The sequence below is a fragment of the Oryctolagus cuniculus genome, chromosome 8 (genome assembly GCF_964237555.1).
Source record: "Oryctolagus cuniculus chromosome 8, mOryCun1.1, whole genome shotgun sequence".
Lineage (NCBI taxonomy): Eukaryota > Metazoa > Chordata > Mammalia > Lagomorpha > Leporidae > Oryctolagus > Oryctolagus cuniculus.
Window position 1 is genome coordinate 43001967 of NC_091439.1, and position 26751 is coordinate 43028717.

Below are 26751 nucleotides of genomic sequence, written 5' to 3' on the forward strand. Positions count from 1 at the left end.
GCCCAGCGTGCACAGTTCAAAATTCACGTCTGGGCCCAGGCTGGGCTCAGGCCAGGCATCCCCGAACCTCTGCACACTGGGCCACGAGGTGCAGCTAGGACACTCGATGCTGAGGCCAATCAGGGCTCTGCATGTGCACCGTCTGTTGAAGAATCAACGCGTGCTAGCTTGGCAGGTTTTGCACCAGACGGCTTCATGGCAGTAGCAGACATGGGTACCAGGATCCAAAACCCCCTCACCAACGAGTAAGGAGACACAACGAGAAGACTCTGAGAACTTGCAGAAAGGCCCAGGCAGTGTGCAGCCAATGAGAGAATCCTGGAGGACATGCGGCGGTCTCGGTGAACATGACTCGCACCCTGACACTTCTCTACCCAGGAAGTACATCCTTTCTGGGCAGATAGCTGAGGATTCCACCACAGCTCAAGAGCACAGGCACATGTTTTGGGACAAGGAATCACTTTGCGACAGCTTCCCAGTCCCATAGGGAACATGAAGCCGGTTCTCAGAAAATGAGCTCTGTCAACCCAGTGGTCACCCAGGGGCATAGGACACAAGACACAGGGCCCCTACCATGGTCAGTCTCGGATTCATCAGTCGTCATTTGGTCCGGCAAGTCCCGCTCAGGAGAGCACACCCGAGACTCTCGGGTGCTAGTGTCTGTGGAGGAAGAAGAAACAAATTTGGTCTGAGACTCTTTTCAGATGACAGACCGCCTCCGCCTCTGAAGCCAGGACGAGAAATGTTCTCCCACCGCCTCATCACAAACTCCTATTGTGGGTGCTTATGTCAGTTCAGAGACATTGTGGGGGTTTTCTAGGAAATAAAAACCTGAGGAAGGGAACCTGGAATGGTTGGGGGTGGGGCCAGGCCTGGGGGCGGGCAGTCCTCCAGTCGGGCCACACAATCTCTTGGTTTCACCCCACTCTTACAAGTGGGTTCCCCTCCTTGTCTGTGGCTCTTCCCTTCCACAAGGGAAGGTGACGAGGCATGTGAAGTGAAAGGATCCGGGAACTAGGGCAAGTGCTCACTCCGTGTTCCAGTGGGAGACCAGAATGAGCCTAATGTCCGTGAGGGGTCAGGTGGGTACAGCTCTAGGAATTCCCTGTCCAGCAGCACAGCAACTGAGAGCCTCAATTCACATGAGCTAGCTCATGTCCTGCACATGCTTGGTCGAGTCAGTCCCCGGTGGACAGCTCCCGGCACGTGGGGCAGTTGGGAGAAAATCCAAAGCCGCCACAACATCTCTCATGTGCGCTCCCTCAGAGGACAGAGGACAGCGGACAGCGGACAGAAGGCAAGCGTGGCCATGCACCAGCTTGGGTCTGCTCTTCTCCCCCAGCGCAGGATCGTGGCCTGCCCCACTCCAGGACACTGGGTCAGATTCTCATGTAGAGTGCACAGACTCCACGGCAGACAAATCTCAAGGTGCCTTAGGGCAGGTTTGGAGAACACACTCGTGCCAGCATCAGAGGTCAAATCGATGACTTGACCTCGGGCAACAGCCATGCTTCAGGCACGCTTTCCCGGAGGTTCGGAACCAGCCAAAGCCAAACAAGGAAAGTGAAGTTTCAGGAGAACAGCAGGCAAAGAGAAGATCCTGCCGGGGCCAAAGGTTTTCCTTCCTAAGTTCCCTCAGAGGCGCTGCGAGTTGGCACTCCTGAGCCAAGCATTGGAGTGACCACAGCACCCGGCGGAAAACAGAGTCAGGCTGGAAACCTTGGCTTCTGGGAAAGTGCCCATGGAGCGTGCTGCCGTCAGATCATGGTTGAACCCCGCAAGAAAATGGCTGTCGCAGTGGACACTGTGGCACCGAGAAACTCTCCCCATCCGGGACAAAACACGCAGCCTTCAAGCAAGGTTAGGAACCCCAAAGGCAGAGGCACTTGAACAAGCAGCGCTCCAGGTGGTTCCGATATTTGTGGACGCCTTCAAAGGCGCGTGTCTGCACATGTGTTAGGAGAACACACCAAGTGCCAGGGTGCAGAGGCTTGCATGGAGCTGGGCCTACAGCCAGCTCAGGCCTGGCAGCAACGGGCCCCATTGGAGTTGGAGTCGGTCAGTCAACATACCTTCGTCAAGGTCAGCCTCCCGAGGGAGCACCGGGAGGTCTGTGAAGAGAAAACACAGCCTGTCTCAAAGGATGTCCCCACAACACCCCAACACCACGTCCCAAAGGAGGAGGAGCAACGTTCTGAAGCCCAAGGACCGCACGCACGCATACGCTGGATTGTGCTGACTTTGAGGTCTCATCCTGCAGAACGAGTCAACTCCTACTCAGAGAAAATGGCGCATGGACATAACTGAGTGGGAACAAAATGATCCCCTGTTTTCCATCCTTTCTTAGATGTTTCCTTTCCATCCGTGGGTAAGCTTAGTGTCCACTGAATTGCCGTGACCCTTCCAGAAAGCCGAGGCCAACAGAAAGATGAAGGCAAGGGACATGGTGGGGTAGAGATGGTGCAATGGGTGTCCCTTGGGCAGCCACGGATACTGTCACGGGCAGCCAAAGTGGCTGTGTTAGTCCAGGGCCCACCCTGGCCATTGCCCATCAAGGAGTCCCATGCTGCCCAGACAGAGTCTAAAGGGTCCAAGGCAAAGGGATCTTCATGTAAGCTTGGGTGCATGTTGGCTCTGGGTGTAAGCAGAAGGGGAACACAGGGGAAAGAAGGAGGACTCCTGGGGCAGCATGCCACTGCATTTCTCGGGAGCCCAGCGTGCACAGTTCAAAATTCACGTCTGGGCCCAGGCTGGGCTCAGGCCAGGCATCCCCGAACCTCTGCACACTGGGCCACAAGGTGCAGCTAGGACACTCGATGCTGAGGCCAATCAGGGCTCTGCATGTGCACCGTCTGTTGAAGAATCAACGCGTGCTAGCTTGGCAGGTTTTGCACCAGACGGCTTCATGGCAGTAGCAGACATGGGTACCAGGATCCAAAACCCCCTCACCAACGAGTAAGGAGACACAACGAGAAGACTCTGAGAACTTGCAGAAAGGCCCAGGCAGTGTGCAGCCAATGAGAGAATCCTGGAGGACATGCGGCGGTCTCGGTGAACATGACTCGCACCCTGACACTTCTCTACCCAGGAAGTACATCCTTTCTGGGCAGATAGCTGAGGATTCCACCACAGCTCAAGAGCACAGGCACATGTTTTGGGACAAGGAATCACTTTGCGACAGCTTCCCAGTCCCATAGGGAACATGAAGCCGGTTCTCAGAAAATGAGCTCTGTCAACCCAGTGGTCACCCAGGGGCATAGGACACAAGACACAGGGCCCCTACCATGGTCAGTCTCGGATTCATCAGTCGTCATTTGGTCCGGCAAGTCCCGCTCAGGAGAGCACACCCGAGACTCTCGGGTGCTAGTGTCTGTGGAGGAAGAAGAAACAAATTTGGTCTGAGACTCTTTTCAGATGACAGACCGCCTCCGCCTCTGAAGCCAGGCAGAGAAATGTTCTCCCACCCCCTCATCACAAACTCCTATTGTGGGTGCTTATGTCAGTTCAGAGACATTGTGGGGGTTTTCTAGGAAATAAAAACCTGAGGAAGGGAACCTGGAATGGTTGGGGGTGGGGCCAGGCCTGGGGGCGGGCAGTCCTCCAGTCGGGCCACACAATCTCTTGGTTTCACCCCACTCTTACAAGTGGGTTCCCCTCCTTGTCTGTGGCTCTTCCCTTCCACAAGGGAAGGTGACGAGGCATGTGAAGTGAAAGGATCCGGGAACTAGGGCAAGTGCTCACTCCGTGTTCCAGTGGGAGACCAGAATGAGCCTAATGTCCGTGAGGGGTCAGGTGGGTACAGCTCTAGGAATTCCCTGTCCAGCAGCACAGCAACTGAGAGCCTCAATTCACATGAGCTAGCTCATGTCCTGCACATGCTTGGTCGAGTCAGTCCCCGGTGGACAGCTCCCGGCACGTGGGGCAGTTGGGAGAAAATACAAAGCCGCCACGACATCTCTCATGTGCGCTCCCTCAGAGGACAGAGGACAGCGGACAGCGGACAGAAGGCAAGCGTGGCCATGCACCAGCTTGGGTCTGCTCTTCTCCCCCAGCGCAGGATCGTGGCCTGCCCCACTCCAGGACACTGGGTCAGATTCTCATGTAGAGTGCACAGACTCCACGGCAGACAAATCTCAAGGTGCCTTAGGGCAGGTTTGGAGAACACACTCGTGCCAGCATCAGAGGTCAAATCGATGACTTGACCTCGGGCAACAGCCATGCTTCAGGCACGCTTTCCCGGAGGTTCGGAACCAGCCAAAGCCAAACAAGGAAAGTGAAGTTTCAGGAGAACAGCAGGCAAAGAGAAGATCCTGCCGGGGCCAAAGGTTTTCCTTCCTAAGTTCCCTCAGAGGCGCTGCGAGTTGGCACTCCTGAGCCAAGCATTGGAGTGACCACAGCACCCGGCGGAAAACAGAGTCAGGCTGGAAACCTTGGCTTCTGGGAAAGTGCCCATGGAGCGTGCTGCCGTCAGATCATGGTTGAACCCCGCAAGAAAATGGCTGTCGCAGTGGACACTGTGGCACCGAGAAACTCTCCCCATCCGGGACAAAACACGCAGCCTTCAAGCAAGGTTAGGAACCCCAAAGGCAGAGGCACTTGAACAAGCAGCGCTCCAGGTGGTTCCGATATTTGTGGACGCCTTCAAAGGCGCGTGTCTGCACATGTGTTAGGAGAACACACCAAGTGCCAGGGTGCAGAGGCTTGCATGGAGCTGGGCCTACAGCCAGCTCAGGCCTGGCAGCAACGGGCCCCATTGGAGTTGGAGTCGGTCAGTCAACATACCTTCGTCAAGGTCAGCCTCCCGAGGGAGCACCGGGAGGTCTGTGAAGAGAAAACACAGCCTGTCTCAAAGGATGTCCCCACAACACCCCAACACCACGTCCCAAAGGAGGAGGAGCAACGTTCTGAAGCCCAAGGACCGCACGCACGCATACGCTGGATTGTGCTGACTTTGAGGTCTCATCCTGCAGAACGAGTCAACTCCTACTCAGAGAAAATGGCGCATGGACATAACTGAGCGGGAACAAAACGATCCCCTGTTTTCCATCCTTTCTTAGATGTTTCCTTTCCATCCGTGGGTAAGCTTAGTGTCCACTGAATTGCCGTGACCCTTCCAGAAAGCCGAGGCCAACAGAAAGATGAAGGCAAGGGACATGGTGGGGTAGAGATGGTGCAATGGGTGTCCCTTGGGCAGCCACGGATACTGTCACGGGCAGCCAAAGTGGCTGTGTTAGTCCAGGGCCCACCCTGGCCATTGCCCATCAAGGAGTCCCATGCTGCCCAGACAGAGTCTAAAGGGTCCAAGGCAAAGGGATCTTCATGTAAGCTTGGGTGCATGTTGGCTCTGGGTGTAAGCAGAAGGGAAACACAGGGGAAAGAAGGAGGACTCCTGGGGCAGCATGCCACTGCATTTCTCGGGAGCCCAGCGTGCACAGTTCAAAATTCACGTCTGGGCCCAGGCTGGGCTCAGGCCAGGCATCCCCGAACCTCCGCACACTGGGCCACGAGGTGCAGCTAGGACACTCGATGCTGAGGCCAATCAGGGCTCTGCATGTGCACCGTCTGTTGAAGAATCAACGCGTGCTAGCTTGGCAGGTTTTGCACCAGACGGCTTCATGGCAGTAGCAGACATGGGTACCAGGATCCAAAACCCCCTCACCAACGAGTAAGGAGACACAACGAGAAGACTCTGAGAACTTGCAGAAAGGCCCAGGCAGTGTGCAGCCAATGAGAGAATCCTGGAGGACATGCGGCGGTCTCGGTGAACATGACTCGCACCCTGACACTTCTCTACCCAGGAAGTACATCCTTTCTGGGCAGATAGCTGAGGATTCCACCACAGCTCAAGAGCACAGGCACATTTTTTGGGACAAGGAATCACTTTGCGACAGCTTCCCAGTCCCATAGGGAACATGAAGCCGGTTCTCAGAAAATGAGCTCTGTCAACCCAGTGGTCACCCAGGGGCATAGGACACAAGACACAGAGCCCCTACCATGGTCAGTCTCGGATTCATCAGTCGTCATTTGGTCCGGCAAGTCCCGCTCAGGAGAGCACACCCGAGACTCTCGGGTGCTAGTGTCTGTGGAGGAAGAAGAAACAAATTTGGTCTGAGACTCTTTTCAGATGACAGACCGCCTCCGCCTCTGAAGCCAGGCAGAGAAATGTTCTCCCACCCCCTCATCACAAACTCCTATTGTGGGTGCTTATGTCAGTTCAGAGACATTGTGGGGGTTTTCTAGGAAATAAAAACCTGAGGAAGGGAACCTGGAATGGTTGGGGGTGGGGCCAGGCCTGGGGGCGGGCAGTCCTCCAGTCGGGCCACACAATCTCTTGGTTTCACCCCACTCTTACAAGTGGGTTCCCCTCCTTGTCTGTGGCTCTTCCCTTCCACAAGGGAAGGTGACGAGGCATGTGAAGTGAAAGGATCCGGGAACTAGGGCAAGTGCTCACTCCGTGTTCCAGTGGGAGACCAGAATGAGCCTAATGTCCGTGAGGGGTCAGGTGGGTACAGCTCTAGGAATTCCCTGTCCAGCAGCACAGCAACTGAGAGCCTCAATTCACATGAGCTAGCTCATGTCCTGCACATGCTTGGTCGAGTCAGTCCCCGGTGGACAGCTCCCGGCACGTGGGGGAGTTGGGAGAAAATACAAAGCTGCCACGACATCTCTCACGTGTGCTCCCTCAGAGGACAGAGGACAGAGGACAGAGGACAGAGGACAGCGGACAGCGGACAGAAGGCAAGCGTGGCCATGCACCAGCTTGGGTCTGCTCTTCTCCCCCAGCGCAGGATCGTGGCCTGCCCCACTCCAGGACACTGGGTCAGATTCTCATGTAGAGTGCACAGACTCCACGGCAGACAAATCTCAAGGTGCCTTAGGGCAGGTTTGGAGAACACACTCGTGCCAGCATCAGAGGTCAAATCGATGACTTGACCTCGGGCAACAGCCATGCTTCAGGCACGCTTTCCCGGAGGTTCGGAACCAGCCAAAGCCAAACAAGGAAAGTGAAGTTTCAGGAGAACAGCAGGCAAAGAGAAGATCCTGCCGGGGCCAAAGGTTTTCCTTCCTAAGTTCCCTCAGAGGCGCTGCGAGTTGGCACTCCTGAGCCAAGCATTGGAGTGACCACAGCACCCGGCGGAAAACAGAGTCAGGCTGGAAACCTTGGCTTCTGGGAAAGTGCCCATGGAGCGTGCTGCCGTCAGATCATGGTTGAACCCCGCAAGAAAATGGCTGTCGCAGTGGACACTGTGGCACCGAGAAACTCTCCCCATCCGGGACAAAACACGCAGCCTTCAAGCAAGGTTAGGAACCCCAAAGGCAGAGGCACTTGAACAAGCAGCGCTCCAGGTGGCTCCGATATTTGTGGACGCCTTCAAAGGCGCGTGTCTGCACATGTGTTAGGAGAACACACCAAGTGCCAGGGTGCAGAGGCTTGCATGGAGCTGGGCCTACAGCCAGCTCAGGCCTGCAGCAACGGGCCCCATTGGAGTTGGAGTCGGTCAGTCAACATACCTTCGTCAAGGTCAGCCTCCCGAGGGAGCACCGGGAGGTCTGTGAAGAGAAAACACAGCCTGTCTCAAAGGATGTCCCCACAACACCCCAACACCACGTCCCAAAGGAGGAGGAGCAACGTTCTGAAGCCCAAGGACCGCACGCACGCATACGCTGGATTGTGCTGACTTTGAGGTCTCATCCTGCAGAACGAGTCAACTCCTACTCAGAGAAAATGGCGCATGGACATAACTGAGCGGGAACAAAACGATCCCCTGTTTTCCATCCTTTCTTAGATGTTTCCTTTCCATCCGTGGGTAAGCTTAGTGTCCACTGAATTGCCGTGACCCTTCCAGAAAGCCGAGGCCAACAGAAAGATGAAGGCAAGGGACATGGTGGGGTAGAGATGGTGCAATGGGTGTCCCTTGGGCAGCCACGGATACTGTCACGGGCAGCCAAAGTGGCTGTGTTAGTCCAGGGCCCACCCTGGCCATTGCCCATCAAGGAGTCCCATGCTGCCCAGACAGAGTCTAAAGGGTCCAAGGCAAAGGGATCTTCATGTAAGCTTGGGTGCATGTTGGCTCTGGGTGTAAGCAGAAGGGGAACACAGGGGAAAGAAGGAGGACTCCTGGGGCAGCATGCCACTGCATTTCTCGGGAGCCCAGCGTGCACAGTTCAAAATTCACGTCTGGGCCCAGGCTGGGCTCAGGCCAGGCATCCCCGAACCTCCGCACACTGGGCCACGAGGTGCAGCTAGGACACTCGATGCTGAGGCCAATCAGGGCTCTGCATGTGCACCGTCTGTTGAAGAATCAACGCGTGCTAGCTTGGCAGGTTTTGCACCAGACGGATTCATGGCAGTAGCAGACATGGGTACCAGGATCCATAACCCCCTCACCAACGAGTAAGGAGACACAACGAGAAGACTCTGAGAACTTGCAGAAAGGCCCAGGCAGTGTGCAGCCAATGAGAGAATCCTGGAGGACATGCGGCGGTCTCGGTGAACATGACTCGCACCCTGACACTTCTCTACCCAGGAAGTACATCCTTTCTGGGCAGATAGCTGAGGATTCCACCACAGCTCAAGAGCACAGGCACATTTTTTGGGACAAGGAATCACTTTGCGACAGCTTCCCAGTCCCATAGGGAACATGAAGCCGGTTCTCAGAAAATGAGCTCTGTCAACCCAGTGGTCACCCAGGGGCATAGGACACAAGACACAGGGCCCCTACCATGGTCAGTCTCGGATTCATCAGTCGTCATTTGGTCCGGCAAGTCCCGCTCAGGAGAGCACACCCGAGACTCTCGGGTGCTAGTGTCTGTGGAGGAAGAAGAAACAAATTTGGTCTGAGACTCTTTTCAGATGACAGACCGCCTCCGCCTCTGAAGCCAGGACGAGAAATGTTCTCCCACCGCCTCATCACAAACTCCTATTGTGGGTGCTTATGTCAGTTCAGAGACATTGTGGGGGTTTTCTAGGAAATAAAAACCTGAGGAAGGGAACCTGGAATGGTTGGGGGTGGGGCCAGGCCTGGGGGCGGGCAGTCCTCCAGTCGGGCCACACAATCTCTTGGTTTCACCCCACTCTTACAAGTGGGTTCCCCTCCTTGTCTGTGGCTCTTCCCTTCCACAAGGGAAGGTGACGAGGCATGTGAAGTGAAAGGATCCGGGAACTAGGGCAAGTGCTCACTCCGTGTTCCAGTGGGAGACCAGAATGAGCCTAATGTCCGTGAGGGGTCAGGTGGGTACAGCTCTAGGAATTCCCTGTCCAGCAGCACAGCAACTGAGAGCCTCAATTCACATGAGCTAGCTCATGTCCTGCACATGCTTGGTCGAGTCAGTCCCCGGTGGACAGCTCCCGGCACGTGGGGGAGTTGGGAGAAAATCCAAAGCCGCCACAACATCTCTCACGTGCGCTCCCTCAGAGGACAGAGGACAGAGGACAGAGGACAGAAGGCAAGCGTGGCCATGCACCAGCTTGGGTCTGCTCTTCTCCCCCAGCGCAGGATCGTGGCCTGCCCCACTCCAGGACACTGGGTCAGATTCTCATGTAGAGTGCACAGACTCCATGGCAGACAAATCTCAAGGTGCCTTAGGGCAGGTTTGGAGAACACACTCGTGCCAGCATCAGAGGTCAAATCGATGACTTGACCTCGGGCAACAGCCATGCTTCAGGCACGCTTTCCCGGAGGTTCGGAACCAGCCAAAGCCAAACAAGGAAAGTGAAGTTTCAGGAGAACAGCAGGCAAAGAGAAGATCCTGCCGGGGCCAAAGGTTTTCCTTCCTAAGTTCCCTCAGAGGCGCTGCGAGTTGGCACTCCTGAGCCAAGCATTGGAGTGACCACAGCACCCGGCGGAAAACAGAGTCAGGCTGGAAACCTTGGCTTCTGGGAAAGTGCCCATGGAGCGTGCTGCCGTCAGATCATGGTTGAACCCCGCAAGAAAATGGCTGTCGCAGTGGACACTGTGGCACCGAGAAACTCTCCCCATCCGGGACAAAACACGCAGCCTTCAAGCAAGGTTGGGAACCCCAAAGGCAGAGGCACTTGAACAAGCAGCGCTCCAGGTGGCTCCGATATTTGTGGACGCCTTCAAAGGCGCGTGTCTGCACATGTGTTAGGAGAACACACCAAGTGCCAGGGTGCAGAGGCTTGCATGGAGCTGGGCCTACAGCCAGCTCAGGCCTGGCAGCAACGGGCCCCATTGGAGTTGGAGTCGGTCAGTCAACATACCTTCGTCAAGGTCAGCCTCCCGAGGGAGCACCGGGAGGTCTGTGAAGAGAAAACACAGCCTGTCTCAAAGGATGTCCCCACAACACCCCAACACCATGTCCCAAAGGAGGAGGAGCAACGTTCTGAAGCCCAAGGACCGCACGCACGCATACGCTGGATTGTGCTGACTTTGAGGTCTCATCCTGCAGAACGAGTCAACTCCTACTCAGAGAAAATGGCGCATGGACATAACTGAGCGGGAACAAAACGATCCCCTGTTTTCCATCCTTTCTTAGATGTTTCCTTTCCATCCGTGGGTAAGCTTAGTGTCCACTGAATTGCCGTGACCCTTCCAGAAAGCCGAGGCCAACAGAAAGATGAAGGCAAGGGACATGGTGGGGTAGAGATGGTGCAATGGGTGTCCCTTGGGCAGCCACGGATACTGTCACAGGCAGCCAAAGTGGCTGTGTTAGTCCAGGGCCCACCCTGGCCATTGCCCATCAAGGAGTCCCATGCTGCCCAGACAGAGTCTAAAGGGTCCAAGGCAAAGGGATCTTCATGTAAGCTTGGGTGCATGTTGGCTCTGGGTGTAAGCAGAAGGGGAACACAGGGGAAAGAAGGAGGACTCCTGGGGCAGCATGCCACTGCATTTCTCGGGAGCCCAGCGTGCACAGTTCAAAATTCACGTCTGGGCCCAGGCTGGGCTCAGGCCAGGCATCCCCGAACCTCCGCACACTGGGCCACGAGGTGCAGCTAGGACACTCGATGCTGAGGCCAATCAGGGCTCTGCATGTGCACCGTCTGTTGAAGAATCAACGCGTGCTAGCTTGGCAGGTTTTGCACCAGACGGCTTCATGGCAGTAGCAGACATGGGTACCAGGATCCATAACCCCCTCACCAACGAGTAAGGAGACACAACGAGAAGACTCTGAGAACTTGCAGAAAGGCCCAGGCAGTGTGCAGCCAATGAGAGAATCCTGGAGGACATGCGGCGGTCTCGGTGAACATGACTCGCACCCTGACACTTCTCTACCCAGGAAGTACATCCTTTCTGGGCAGATAGCTGAGGATTCCACCACAGCTCAAGAGCACAGGCACATGTTTTGGGACAAGGAATCACTTTGCGACAGCTTCCCAGTCCCATAGGGAACATGAAGCCGGTTCTCAGAAAATGAGCTCTGTCAACCCAGTGGTCACCCAGGGGCATAGGACACAAGACACAGGGCCCCTACCATGGTCAGTCTCGGATTCATCAGTCGTCATTTGGTCCAGCAAGTCCCGCTCAGGAGAGCACACCCGAGACTCTCGGGTGCTAGTGTCTGTGGAGGAAGAAGAAACAAATTTGGTCTGAGACTCTTTTCAGATGACAGACCGCCTCCGCCTCTGAAGCCAGGACGAGAAATGTTCTCCCACCGCCTCATCACAAACTCCTATTGTGGGTGCTTATGTCAGTTCAGAGACATTGTGGGGGTTTTCTAGGAAATAAAAACCTGAGGAAGGGAACCTGGAATGGTTGGGGGTGGGGCCAGGCCTGGGGGCGGGCAGTCCTCCAGTCGGGCCACACAATCTCTTGGTTTCACCCCACTCTTACAAGTGGGTTCCCCTCCTTGTCTGTGGCTCTTCCCTTCCACAAGGGAAGGTGACGAGGCATGTGAAGTGAAAGGATCCAGGAACTAGGGCAAGTGCTCACTCCGTGTTCCAGTGGGAGACCAGAATGAGCCTAATGTCCGTGAGGGGTCAGGTGGGTACAGCTCTAGGAATTCCCTGTCCAGCAGCACAGCAACTGAGAGCCTCAATTCACATGAGCTAGCTCATGTCCTGCACATGCTTGGTCGAGTCAGTCCCCGGTGGACAGCTCCCGGCACGTGGGGGAGTTGGGAGAAAATACAAAGCCGCCAGGACATTTCTCATGTGTGCTCCCTCAGAGGACAGAGGACAGCGGACAGCGGACAGAAGGCAAGCGTGGCCATGCACCAGCTTGGGTCTGCTCTTCTCCCCCAGCGCAGGATCGTGGCCTGCCCCACTCCAGGACACTGGGTCAGATTCTCATGTAGAGTGCACAGACTCCATGGCAGACAAATCTCAAGGTGCCTTAGGGCAGGTTTGGAGAACACACTCGTGCCAGCATCAGAGGTCAAATCGATGACTTGACCTCGGGCAACAGCCATGCTTCAGGCACGCTTTCCCGGAGGTTCGGAACCAGCCAAAGCCAAACAAGGAAAGTGAAGTTTCAGGAGAACAGCAGGCAAAGAGAAGATCTTGCCGGGGCCAAAGGTTTTCCTTCCTAAGTTCCCTCAGAGGCGCTGCGAGTTGGCACTCCTGAGCCAAGCATTGGAGTGACCACAGCACCCAGCGGAAAACAGAGTCAGGCTGGAAACCTTGGCTTCTGGGAAAGTGCCCATGGAGCGTGCTGCCGTCAGATCATGGTTGAACCCCGCAAGAAAATGGCTGTCGCAGTGGACACTGTGGCACCGAGAAACTCTCCCCATCTGGGACAAAACACGCAGCCTTCAAGCAAGGTTGGGAACCCCAAAGGCAGAGGCACTTGAACAAGCAGCGCTCCAGGTGGTTCCGATATTTGTGGACGCCTTCAAAGGCGCGTGTCTGCACATGTGTTAGGAGAACACACCAAGTGCCAGGGTGCAGAGGCTTGCATGGAGCTGGGCCTACAGCCAGCTCAGGCCTGGCAGCAACGGGCCCCATTGGAGTTGGAGTCGGTCAGTCAACATACCTTCGTCAAGGTCAGCCTCCCGAGGGAGCACCGGGAGGTCTGTGAAGAGAAAACACAGCCTGTCTCAAAGGATGTCCCCACAACACCCCAACACCACGTCCCAAAGGAGGAGGAGCAACGTTCTGAAGCCCAAGGACCGCACGCACGCATACGCTGGATTGTGCTGACTTTGAGGTCTCATCCTGCAGAACGAGTCAACTCCTACTCAGAGAAAATGGCGCATGGACATAACTGAGCGGGAACAAAACGATCCCCTGTTTTCCATCCTTTCTTAGATGTTTCCTTTCCATCCGTGGGTAAGCTTAGTGTCCACTGAATTGCCGTGACCCTTCCAGAAAGCCGAGGCCAACAGAAAGATGAAGGCAAGGGACATGGTGGGGTAGAGATGGTGCAATGGGTGTCCCTTGGGCAGCCACGGATACTGTCACGGGCAGCCAAAGTGGCTGTGTTAGTCCAGGGCCCACCCTGGCCATTGCCCATCAAGGAGTCCCATGCTGCCCAGACAGAGTCTAAAGGCAAAGGGATCTTCATGTAAGCTTGGGTGCATGTTGGCTCTGGGTGTAAGCAGAAGGGGAACACAGGGGAAAGAAGGAGGACTCCTGGGGCAGCATGCCACTGCATTTCCCGGGAGCCCAGCGTGCACAGTTCAAAATTCACGTCTGGGCCCAGGCTGGGCTCAGGCCAGGCATCCCCGAACCTCCGCACACTGGGCCACGAGGTGCAGCTAGGACACTCGATGCTGAGGCCAATCAGGGCTCTGCATGTGCACCGTCTGTTGAAGAATCAACGCGTGCTAGCTTGGCAGGTTTTGCACCAGATGGCTTCATGGCAGTAGCAGACATGGGTACCAGGATCCATAACCCCCTCACCAACGAGTAAGGAGACACAACGAGAAGACTCTGAGAACTTGCAGAAAGGCCCAGGCAGTGTGCAGCCAATGAGAGAATCCTGGAGGACATGCGGCGGTCTCGGTGAACATGACTCGCACCCTGACACTTCTCTACCCAGGAAGTACATCCTTTCTGGGCAGATAGCTGAGGATTCCACCACAGCTCAAGAGCACAGGCACATTTTTTGGGACAAGGAATCACTTTGCGACAGCTTCCCAGTCCCATAGGGAACATGAAGCCGGTTCTCAGAAAATGAGCTCTGTCAACCCAGTGGTCACCCAGGGGCATAGGACACAAGACACAGGGCCCCTACCATGGTCAGTCTCAGATTCATCAGTCACCGGTTGGTCTGGCAAGTCCAGCTTAGGAGAGCACACTCGATTCTCTTGTGTGCTAGTGCCTTTGGAAGAAGAAGAAACAAATTTGGTCTGAGTCTCGTTTCTGATGACAGACTGCCTCCGCCTCTGAAACCAGGCAGAGAAATGTTCTCCCACCCCCACATCACAAACTCCTATTGTGGGTGCTTATTTCAGTTCGGAGGCCTCATGGGGTCGTGTCTATGAAAACACTCCAGAGGGAGAGAAACTGGGTTGGTTGGGGCCTGGGCTGGGTGTCAGGGGGACAGTCCTCAAATGTTGGGCCACACAATTTCTTGGTTTAACCACACTCTGGAAAGTAGGTTTCCATCCCTGTCTGCCGCTCAAGTGTTAAGATCAGCCCTTCCCTTCCACAGGGAGAGGCGACGAGGCATGTGAAGGGAAAGGATCTGGGAACGAGGGTAAGTGCTCACTCCGTGTTCCAGTGGGAGACCAGAATGAGCCTAATGTCCGTGGGGGGTCAGGTGGGTACAGCTCTAGGAATTCCCTGTCCAGCAGCACAGCAACTGAGAGCCTCAATTCCCATGAGCCAGCTCATGTCCTGCACATGCTTTGTCGAGTCAGTCCCCAGTGGACAGCTCCTGGCACATGGGGGAGTTGGGAGAAAATTTGAAGCCACCACGACATCTCTCATGTGTGCTCATTCAGAGGACAGTGAACAGAGGACAGCGCACAGCGAACAGACGGCAAGCGTGGCCACGTACCAGCTCGGGTCTGCTCTTCCCCCCCAGCACAGGATCGTGGCCTGCCCCACTCCAGGACACTGGGTCAGATTCTCATGTAGAGTGCACAGACTCCACGGCAGACAAATCTCAAGGTGCCTTAGGGCAGGTTTGGAGAACACACTCGTGCCAGCATCAGAGGTCAAATCGATGACTTGACCTTGGGCAATAGCCATGCTTGAGGCACACTCCCTGGTGTTCTGAATCAGCCAAAGTCAAACAATGGAAGGTTATGTCTCTGGAGAACTGGCAAAGAGAAGATCTTCTGTAGGCAAGCAATTTTTTTACTGTTTCCCCATCAGCGACACTGCGAGTTCAGGGCCAGCTCTTTGGGCCATGTATTGAAGTGACCACATACCTGGTGGAAAGCTGAGTGAAACTAGAAACTTTGGCACCTTAGAAAATACCCACTAGTGTGCTGCCCTCAGGTTGGTAGAAACCCGGCAAGAAAGTGGCTGTCACTCTGGACACTGTTTCACCAAGAAACTCTCAACATCTGGGACAAAAAAATCCTTCAAGCAAGGTTATGAAACCTGAAGGCAGAAGCACTTGAAAAAGCAGTGCTCCAGTTGTCTCAAACATTGCTGGAGACCAACAAAGACATGTGTCTGTAATTTTGTTACAAGTACACATCAAGGGTTAGTTTGCAGATAATGTTATCAGCAGGGCCCACGGTTAGCTCAGGCCTGGCAGCAATGGGACCCATTTTAGTCATGCAGCATACCTTCCTCGAGATCGGACTCCAATGAAAGGAAAACACAACATGTCTCAAAGGATGTTCCCACAACACCCCAACACCACATCCCAGTTAAGGAAGAGCAACATTCTGAAGCCAAAAGACCACATGCACGCACATGCTGGATATTCCTTACTTCGTGTTAACATCCTGGTTAATGAGCCACACCTACTAAGAGAAAATGGTGCATGGATGTCACTGAGTGGGAAAAAAATGATCCCTTGTGTTTCATCCTTTCTTAGATGTTTCCTTTCTATCCATGGGTATGCTTAGTGTCCACTGAATTGCCATGACCCTTAAGAAAGCCAAGACCAACAGGAAGATGCAAGCAAGGGACATGGTGGGGTAGAGGTGATGCAATGGGTGTCACTTGGGCAGCCATGGATACTGTCATGGCAGCCAAAGTGGCTGTGTTAGTCCTAGGACTCCCCAGCCATTTCCCACCAAGAGTCCATCTTGCCCCATGGGTTCTAAAGCTTTAAGCCAAGTTTATCCCTCATGCAAGCATTGGTGCCTATTGGCTCTGGGTGTAAGGTGAACGAGAACACAGGGGAAAGAAGGAGGATTCCTGGAGCAGCATGCCACTGCATTTCTCAGGAGCTCAGGGAGCACAGTTCAGAATTCACGTCTGGGCCCAGGCCGAGCTCAGGCCAGGCATCCCCGAACCTCCACACACTGGGCCATGTGGTGCAGCTAGGACACTCAACACTGAGGCCAATCAGGGCTCTGCACGTGCACCGTCTGTTGAAGAAGCAATGCATGTTAGCTTGGCAGCTTTGGCACCAGATGGATTCATGGCAGTAGCAGACATGGGTACCAGGATCCATAACCCCCTCACCAACGAGTAAGGAGACACAACGAGAAGACTCTGAGAACTTGCAGAAAGGCCCAGGCAGTGTGCAGCCAATGAGAGAATCCTGGAGGACATGCGGTGTCTTGGTGAACCTGACTCGCACTCTGACACTTCTCTACCCAGGAAGTACATCCTTTCTGGGCAGATAGCTGAGGATTCCACCACAGCTCAAGAGCACAGGCACATTTTTTGGGACAAGGAATCCCTTTGCAGCAGCTTCCCAGTCCCACAGGGAACATGAAGCCTGGTCTCAGAAAATGAGCTCTGTCAACCCAGGGGTCACCCAGGCCATAGGACACAAGACACAGGGCCCCTACCATGGTCAGTCTCAGATTCATCAGTCGCCGGTTGGTCTGGCACATCCAGCATAGGAGAGCACACCTGAGACTCTTGGGTGCTAGTGCCTATGGAAGAAGAAGAAACACATTTGGTCTGAGTCTCTTTTCAGATGACAGACTGTCTCTGCCTCTGAAACCAAGCAGAGAAATGTTCTCCCACTCCCTCATTACAAACTCCTATTGTGGGTGCTTATGTCAGTTCAGAGACATTGTGGGGGTTTTCTACGAAATAAAATCCCGAGGAAGGAAACCTGGCATGGTTGGGGGTGGTACCACGCTTGGGGTTGGCAGTCCTCCTGTTAGGCCACAAATTTCTTGGTTTCACCCCACTCTTTTTTTTCCCCCCACTGGCAGAGTGTACAATGGGAGAGAGAGAGAGAGAGAGAAATGTCTTCCTTTTCTGTTTTTTCACTCCCAATGGCCACTGCGGCCAGCACACTGCGCCGATCCAAAGTCATGAGCCAGGTGCTTCTCCTGGTCTCCCTTGTAGGTGCAGGGCCCAAGCACTTGGGCCATCTTCCCCTGCACTCCCGGGCCACAGCAGAGAGCTGGACAGGAAGAGGAGCAACCAGGACAGAATCTGGCACCCTGACCGAGACTAGAACCTGGTGTGCCGGTGACACAGGTGGAGGATTAGCCTATTGAGCCATGGTGCCAGCCTTTACCCCACTCTTACAAGTGGGTTCCCTTCCTTGTCTATGGCTCACTGTTTGAGATCAGCTCTTCCCTTCCTCAAGGGAAGGTGACGAGGCAGGAGAAGTGAAAGGATCTAGGAACTAGGCATCTGACATCTCCATGTCTCAGTGGGAGCCCAGAAAGAACCTAACTTCACCGAGCCTACTGCTTCAGGTGATGGGCCACCTGGGTACACCTCTAGGAATTCTCTAGCCCCTCCAGGAAAGCAACTGAGAACCATGTTAGCACATGCTTAGTCAAGTCAGTGTCTGGTGGATGCTCCCGGCATGTGGGGAAGGTGGGAGAAAATCAAAAGGAACCACGCCATCTCTCATGTTTGCTCACTCAGATGACAGAGGATAGACAGCAACACACACCAGCTCAGGTCTGGTCTTGTCCACAAGTGGAGGATTGGGGCCTGACCCACTCAAAATATTGGGTCAGATTCTCACGTTGGTTTGACAGAATACTGGCAGACAAATCTCCAGGTATCTTAGGTCACAGTTCGAGAACATACTCATGCCAGCATCAGAGGTCAAATCGATGACTTGACTTCAGGGAACAGCCTTGCTTCATGGATACTTTCCCAGGAGTTCTGAGACCAGCCAAAGCCAAAAAAAGGAAAGTATGTCTCAGGAGAACAACATGCAAAGGGAAGATCCTTGCAGAGCCAACCATGCTTCTGTCCAAGTTCCCTTCAGAGGCGCTGCAAGTTTGGGGTCAGCCCTTGTGGACAAAGCATTGGAATGACCACACTATCCACTGGAAAGGAGAGTGAAACCGGAAACCTTGGCTCCCGGGAAAGGGCCCTTTGAGTGCACTGCCATCTGATCATGAAGGAGCCCTGTCAAGAAAATGGCTGTCACAGTGGAAACCATGGCACTGAGAAACTCTACCCAGCCAGGACAAAAAACAAAGTCTTGAGCCAGGTTCAGGAACCCAAAGGTAGAAGCCCTTGAAAAAGCAGTGCTCCAGGTGGCTCAAACACTGGTGAAGAAGACCAACCAAGACACGGTTCTGCAAGGGTGATATGAGAACACATCAAGTGCCAGAGTGCAGAGGCGAGAATGAAGCTGGGCCCATGGCCAGCTCAGGCTTAGCAGCAATGGGCCCCATTTGGGTCAGTCAGTCAGCATACCTTCCTTGAGATTGCAATCCCATGGAAGAGTCAGTAGGGCTATGAAGAGAAAACACAACCTGTCTCAAAGGATGTTCCCACAACACCCCAATGCCACATCACAAAGAAGCCAAAGCAATGTCCTGAAGCCCAAGGACCACACAGGCACTCACATGCTGCATTTTCCTGACTTCTCAGACTCATCCTGCAGTACAAGTCAACACCTACTAAGAGAAAATGGCATATTGATGTCACTGACCAGGATCAAAGCCATTCCCTGGGTTTCATCCTTTCTTCAGTGTTTCCTTTCTATCCATGGGTATGCTTAGTGTCCACTGAATCACTGTGACCCTTCCAGAAAGCCGAGGCCAACAGAAAGATGCAAGAAAGGGACATGGTGGGGTAGAGGTGATGTAATGGAGGTTCCTCAGGCAGCAATGGCTACAGTTACGGGCAGCCAAAGTGGCTTTGTTGATCCAGGGGCCATCCCAGTTATTTCCCACCAAGGAATCCCATCCTTCTCACACAAGGTCACATGGATTTGCATGAGGTGGAGACCCTCATGCAAACATGGGTGCATGTTGGCTCTGGGTGTAAGGTGAAGGGCAACACGGGGTAAAGAAAGAGGACTTCTAGAGCAGCATGCCACTACACTTCTTGGCAGCTCAGAGGACACAGTTCAGAAGGCCTGTCTGGGCCCAGGCCAAACTCAGGCCAGGCATCCCCTAACCTTTGCACACTGGGCCATCAGGTGCAGTGGGACAAAAGTTTCTGTTGTCATTTGTCTATTTGTTGTGCTAGGGAGCCAAGAAAGTACAATGTAATGCCTAATTCACTCTCTTAGTAGGGGTCATGTTGAATTAAATTTTCCTTCCTGCATAGCAACTGAAAACTTCAATTGACATTAGCCTTGCCCTCACATATTTAGTAAATTCAGTATATGGCAGATGGCTCCAAGCATTTAGGGACGAAAGGTTAAAATACAAAACAACCATGCCATCTCTTTAATTCAGTATTTCAATAGAAAGAGGACAGAAAGCATGTCTGGGCATAGAAATGTTTCTTCATTTCTCTTCTTTATGAATCACTTTTTGTTGAAAAGAGTTCATGGTTTAGCCAAATGCAGCATTATCACTTGAATTTTTGCTTTGTGTTAGAATTAAGCTACTCTAGGAGTCTAGTCTCTTAGTGATTTCTTTTGTGTTCATCAATGTTAACTGTGTCTAGAAGTGTCACAGAGTATAGTCTGCTGCAGTTCATAAGGATGGAAGTTGGGCTTGAGCTGAATATGGGTTTCTTTGGTTGTATATCTTTGCTGCACCAAGAGTTCAGTTTCAATCTCCCCAGAGAGTGTGACAGCCAGGACCTTGATCTTGGTGCTGAGAGAGACAAAGTTGGCCTTCCTCTTGACCTACTGGCAAGCCTTGATGATCCCAGTGATTATGGAACCAATTTCTGTGACTCTATAACTTTGTGATACAGAAGGGCTCTTCATCAAGTCATTTCTGTGCTAAGAATTGCCCTTCCCCTTTTACAAAAATAAGATAGACATAGATGAAATGAAAAGATCCAGTAATTAGGGAAGTGACCAGTTTTCCAGTGAGAGCCAAGGAAAAAGTGATACGATGCTAATCCACATCTTGGCATAGAGACAACAAGGGTTAATCACTATCAAGGAATTTTATTCCTCCAGGACAACAATGGATTACTTCAATCCAAGTTAGGAAAGCTGCTCAACCATTTTGGCAAGTTAGTTCTTGGTGGAGGTTTCAAGAAATTTTAGGGAAGATGGGATAAAATCCTAAAGAACCCTGACAACTGTTATTTTCACTGACTCAGAAGCCAGAGAGGGCAAAAGACATGGGTGGAACAATGAGGTTTCACCTCACCCTGGTTAGAATGGCTCACATACAGAAATCTACCTACAACAGATGCTGGAGAGGATGTGCTGGAAAGGGGACACTAACCCACTGTTGGTGGGAATGCAAACTGGTCAAGCCACTATGGAAGTGAGTCTGGAGATTCCTCAGAAACCTGAAGATAACCCTACCATACAACCCAGCCATCCCACTCCTTGGATTTACCCAAAGGAAATTAAAATGGCAAACAAAAAAGCAGTCTGCACCTTAATGTTTATTGCAGCTCAATTCACAATAGCTAAGACCTGGAAAAACCTAAACACCCATCAACAGTAGACTGGATAAAGAAATTTTGTGATATGTACTCTATAGAGTACTATACAGCATTAAAAACAATGACATCCAGTCATTTGCAACAAAATGGAGGAATATGGAACACATGATGCTGAGTGAAATAAATCAATCCCAAAGGGACAAATATCATATATTCTCCCTGATTGGTGACAACTAACTGAGCACCAAAAAGGAAACCTGTTAAAATGAAATGGACACTACGAGAAATGGTGACTTGATCAACCCTTGCCCTGACTGTTGATGAACAACTTAATACTTTATCCCTTTTAGTATTTTTTTGGTTGTTCTACTTAATACTGTTGGATGAATTCTGTAATTAATACACAGTTATTCTTAAGTGTTGAAACTTAACTGGAAAGTGATCCCTGTTAAATATAAGAGTGGGAATAAGAGAGGGAAGAGATGTACAATTTGGGACATGCTCAATTGGACTTGCCCCAAATGGTAGAGTTAGAAACATACCAGGGGATTCCAATTCAATCCCAACAAGGTAGCATGTACCAATGCCATCTCACTAGTCCAAGTGATCAATTTCTGTTTACAATTGATCATAATGATAGGACTAAGAGCCAAAGGGATAACATAAACAAGATTTCTGTCTGAAAATACTAACTGATAGAATAAAAAAAGGGAGAGAAAGATCCAACATGGGAAGTGGGATACACAGCCGACTCATAGAATGGCGGATGTCTTAAACAGCACTCTGGCCTCAGAATCAGCCCTAAAGGCATGTGGATCTGGCTAAAAAGCCCATGAGAGTATTTCAGGCATGGAAAGCCAAGACACTCTGGCAAAAAAAAAAAATGACCTAAATGAAAGATCTCTGTGAGATCCCAGTGGAAAGAACAGGTCTTCAAAGAAGGAGGTGCCTTTCTCTGAAGGGAGGAGAGAACTTCCACTTTGACTATGACCTTGTCTAAATATGATCAGATTCAGCAAACTCAAAAGGCCTCCATAGCCTTGGCAACTCATGACAAGAGCCTAGGGGCCATAAACAAGAGTGTCAATTTGTTAAGTCAACAACAGGAGTCACTGTGCACTTACTCCTCATGTAGGATCTCTGTCCTTAATGTGCTGTACATTGTGATTTAATGCTATAACTAGTACTCAAACAGTATTTTTCACTTTGTGTTTCTGTGTGGGTGCAAACTGTTGAAATCTTTACTTAATATATACTAAATTGATCTTCTGTATATAAAGGGAATTGAAAATGAATCTTGATGTGAATGGAAGGGGGGAGGGAGTGGGAAAGGGGAGGGTTGCAGGTGGGAGGGAAGTTATGGGGGAAGAAAAAGCCATTGTAACCCATAAACTGTACCTTGGTAATTTATATTCACTAAATAAAAGTTAAAAACAAAAGACAGCCGGCACTGTGGCTCAATAGACTAATCCTCTGCCTTGCGGCACCATCACACTGGGTTCTAGTCCCGGTCGGGGCACCGGATTCTGTCCTGGTTGCCCCTCTTCCAGGGCAGCTCTCTGCTGTGGCCGGGGAGTGCAGTGGAGGATGGCCCAAGTGCCTTGGGCCCTGCACCCCATGGGAGACCAGGATAAGCACCTGGCTCCTGCCTTCAGATCAGTGCAGTGTGCCAGCCGCAGCGTGCTGGCCATGGCAGCCATTTGAGGGTGAACCAATGGCAAAAGGAAGACCTTTCTCTCTGTCTCTCTCTCTCTCACTGTCCACTCTGCCTGTCAAAAAAAAAAATAAAAGACATGGGTGGACTCATTCCATGCTTAGTCTTGGCATCCTTGCCCAGTGAAGTATTTGTGCCAGTCACACTCCCTGACAGTGGGTCCAATTCCCAGGTAGATTTTATTTCTTCCATTGAAGAAAAAGCTATAGTTGTCTTAGGATAGGTTTGGAAAACAGACCTTATCAGAGGTCAAGTCAATGATTTGACATCCCAGCATTAGGCAATCATAATGGAGATTTTCTTGAGGTTTCTGAAACCTCATGAAGAAAAGGAAAGGGAAATATATATCATGAGTACAAGATGCAAAGATGGAATTCTTTTTGAGCCAAACAAGAGATTTTCTAAATTCATTGCAGATATATTATTTTTTTTTGAGTAGCACTATTCTACAAAACATTGGAGTTACCATTTGAGGTAGCAAGAGTGAGAATACAGAAAATGAGAATCTTGGCAAATTGGAAAGTGCTGATTTGGTGTATGACTGTGAAGGAGTCACAATGCCAGCAGAAGCAAATGGTCATCTCAGTGTTTGTGCCTCATTAGCAATTTTCTTTCAAGGGAATCTACCCTTCCAAGGCAGAAACTGAAGATGTCAAGCTAGTTAGGAAACACACTTCAAACATTTGTGAAAAAGAAGCTCTTAATGTTACATTAAAAGATTGGTAGAGAGCATAAAATGAAATCCTAAGTAATTTTACTAAATGAACACATCCAATATTCAGAATGCAGAGATCAAAAGACAGATGTGGGCCCTGGCCAGCTCAGGCTTGCCATTATTTGCCAGTGGAAGATTTTGTTCAGTCACCATATCTTACACTGTGCCACACTCCAATTGAAGTATGAAATTTTGTGTTGAAGGAAAAACAAAACATATCTGAGTATATTTTCCAACAGCAGACCCTTTTCAATATCAGACAGCTGGTAATGAAGTTATTCTGAATCCAAATATGATACAAGCACATGGAAGTAGATACATGCAAACATGCATTATGGGAAAATGGTATGTGAACTTACTTTTGCTTACGAAAAAAGATTCCCATTCTAAATTCTAGTGAGGCTAGCAACATTACCAGTTGTCTTTCTCTTCCCTTGGTACTCTGTGGTAGCTCACAATTCCAAGTCCCAGTGCTCTTTGAAACTCTTTGAAAGGGAACAGTGTTAGGGGTGAACAAAAAAGACTTCATGCCATACAGGCTTCTTCCCAGTGTTCCAAATTCTGTGTCTTCATGTACCAACATGTAATCTTTGTATGTTGTGTATATAAATAGTATTCAAAGATAAAAATAAAAACCTCAGAATGAATATAGGATAGGGATTGGTTTTGCTCAAGAAAGTATTAAATCTATAAATCATTTTTTCATTAATCGTTCTTTCATAAACTGGTCTTCATGATGTCTCAGAAACTGCATGACAATCTCTGTTATGAGTCAATGATGCTATTCTATCCTTGGCTCCCTGTGGAAAACTGATGGGTACTTTCCAAAGTACAAGATCTTTCATTTTCCCATTGTTAATATGATTAATTAATTAATATGATTAATCAAGGATTAAAAATAAATCAAATAATCAATAATTATTCAACCTGTGCACCATTTTCTCAGAGACATGCTTCAATATACTTAGTTTTATGATGTCTCAGAACTTATGAAACCCAGATTAGAAGCAAATGATATTTACATTTCAAACAAATTCTTCTGCAATCAGATATTGAAAAGTGACTGAAAATATACTATCACTACTTTTGTTTTCTCTTCAACAGAAAATATAACACTGTCATCGGAGTCTGAACCAATTAAAGGTATGGTGTCTGGCCAAAACTTTCCAGTGGAAAAAGAAGTTAAGCCTGAGCTTGTAAAGGGACCACCTGTGTCTTCTGTCCTTGCAATCTGAGTTACTGAAGAGTACCAATAGCATGCTTCCTTTAAATTTCCTTTCTGTTCCCTAAAATTTCTTTCACCTAACACTAAAGGATAGTTTATAAAAGGTTTGCACCACTGTTATCAATTTGCTTGAAATCTTCAGTTTCTTTCCTGGAAGGATAGAATTCCTTGGTAGAAAATTGCCCATAGAGCACCTACCCTAAGACAAACATTTTGAATTCAGTTATTCTATAATTGTCTCATAGTTGCAAAATTCAGTCATTGGTTTTCAAGATAGATTTTCAGTATCTCTGTCCTTATCCTTTTTGTACCTCTTAAGGTAATTCTAATGTTTTGTACATAAGTGGAATTTGAATAAAAATAACACACCTGAAATGAATTTAGAAAGGAATTTTGTTGCTCAAAATATTCAAATGACCAATATACAGGAGCACAAATGCTCAGAATCACTAGCCTGCAGGGAAATGCAAATCAAAACCACAGTGATTTTTCACTTCACCTCAGTTAGAATGGCTATCATCCAAAAATCAAAAATCAGTAAATGCTGGTGATGATGTGGGGGAAAAGGTACCCTAACCCACTGCTTGTGGGACTGTAAGCTAGTAGAACTGTTATGGAAGACAGTGTGGAGATTCCTCAGAAATCTGAAAATAGAGCTACCATATGACTGAGCCATTCCACTCCTGGGAATTAACCCAAAATGAAATGAGCATATAAAGAGTCATCGGTACCCCCATGTTTAATGCAGCTGAATTCACAACAGCTAAGATATGCAGTCAACCCAGATATCCATCAACTGATAATGGAATTAAGAAAATGTAGTATATACACACTATGGAATACTCAGCCATAAAAAGAAAAAAATGAAATCCTGTCTTTCGCACAAAAATGGATGCAAGTGTGAACCATTAAGCCTAATGATACAAGCCAGTCCCTAAAAGACAAATATATTTTCTCTGATATGTGGCAGGTGATATAGAATACAAACAATACTTAGGAATAAAGCAGATACTTTGTGATATGATTGTTCTTTTTAGGTCTTGTTTATACGCCTGTGAAACTGTGGTCTTTCTACTTTTTTACTTGTTGAATATATGGTTAGTGATAAATTAAGCCTGTGATTATCGAGTGGATTGAAAGCTTTGTAAAAGTTAAAGTAAGGAAGAAAAGGGGGGTTGAGAGAGTGAGAGGGGGAGAGGGGAATTATGATTCCCTTCTTAGAATTGTACCTGTGAAATACATGAAATCTGTTCTCTTTATATTAATAATAATTCTAAAAAAGGATTCAATTTGTGCATTGGGTTCTCGGCATATATTTTCCTTTTCTCCAGTCTAACTCTCCCAATTGAGCTATTTTGGCTGCCCCTACTGTGTTTTCTTTTCTTTTCTTCATGAGGTCTCAGAAACCTTAGGAAAACCCCCTTTATGAGTACATGAAGCTGAGGTTTCAGAGTTGATTTTATTTCTATCTTATACTGAGATGAGTCTGTTTTCTGAACACGTTCTAAAACAGCTTTAGATTTTTCTGCAGTGGAATCAATAAAACCAACCTGGGAATCTGACCCAATGCCAAAGAGTGTGACTGAACAAAATCCTCCACTTGGCAAAGAGGCTAGGCCTATCCATGTCTTCTGAACCTTGTCTTCTGAGTTACTGAAGAGAACAGCTGGCATGATTCCTAAGCATGTACTGAATCTTCCTTGCACTGCCTTGAACCTTCTGCTACAAACCAACTTGCCAAAACATATAATTTTCCTAACTGTAATTGAACTCCTCCATTAATAACTCTCTTGCTAGAGAATTACCAGTGTGACCACTAAACTAAGGCAATGGTTTTGACTTTATATTTTTCTTGACTTGGCTTCCACAGGAACACTGAGTATGCAGTTTCCAAGTTACCAGATCCTTTCCCTTTATTTTTCTTCTACTGCTTTCCCAGGCCATAGCCATAGAGAGCTGGGTCATAAGTAGAGCAGCCAGGACTCGAACTGGCACCTATATGGGATGCTGGCACCACAGGTGGTAGTTTTACCCATTGCTGCACAGCACCCCCCCCCCTTTATTTTTCTTATGCTTATATTTTCTGGAAGGAAGCTTACACTTCAAAATGATATCCAAGGACAGTGTATGTCGAAATGAATTCCAAAGAATGAACTTGCCTGTGCACACACTGTTTCTAGTTGTATCATAAATACCTATTATGGGCCAGCGCCTCAGCTCACTAGGCTAATCCTCTGCCTTGCGGCACCGGCACACCGGGTTCTAGTCCCGGTCGGGGCGCCGGATTCTGTCCCGGTTGCCCCTCTTCCAGGCCAGCTCTCTGC

General features: G+C 50.2%; 2 protein-coding genes across 21 annotated transcripts in view; both read right to left on the bottom strand.

The window, feature by feature from the left end:
- Positions 1-1206, bottom strand: part of LOC138843498 (uncharacterized) — a 36059-nt gene extending 34853 nt beyond the window's left edge. For both annotated transcript variants that reach the window (XM_070047663.1, XM_070047662.1), the window contains exon 1: positions 574-1206. In XM_070047663.1, the coding sequence (XP_069903764.1) occupies positions 574-604 (31 nt within the window). In that variant the 5' untranslated portion in view covers positions 605-1206. The remainder of the gene's footprint in view (positions 1-573) is intronic.
- Positions 1207-4629: 3423 nt separating this feature from the next.
- LOC103350841 (rho GTPase-activating protein 20) overlaps positions 4630-26751 on the bottom strand; it is a 95224-nt gene continuing 73102 nt past the window's right edge. For 17 of the 19 annotated variants that reach the window (XM_070047656.1, XM_070047661.1, XM_070047654.1 and 14 more), the window contains 9 exons: positions 16828-16914; positions 14136-14222; positions 12933-12971; positions 11434-11520; positions 10223-10261; positions 8724-8810; positions 7513-7551; positions 5994-6080; positions 4632-4821 (listed from right to left, as the gene is read on the bottom strand). In XM_070047656.1, the coding sequence (XP_069903757.1) occupies positions 4718-4821; positions 5994-6080; positions 7513-7551; positions 8724-8810; positions 10223-10261; positions 11434-11520; positions 12933-12971; positions 14136-14222; positions 16828-16914 (656 nt within the window). In that variant the 3' untranslated portion in view covers positions 4632-4717. Of the gene's footprint in view, positions 4822-5993; positions 6081-7512; positions 7552-8723; positions 8811-10222; positions 10262-11433; positions 11521-12932; positions 12972-14135; positions 14223-16827; positions 16915-26751 lie in introns of all 19 variants that reach the window. The other 2 variants (XM_070047642.1, XM_070047643.1) reach the window with 2 other exon arrangements.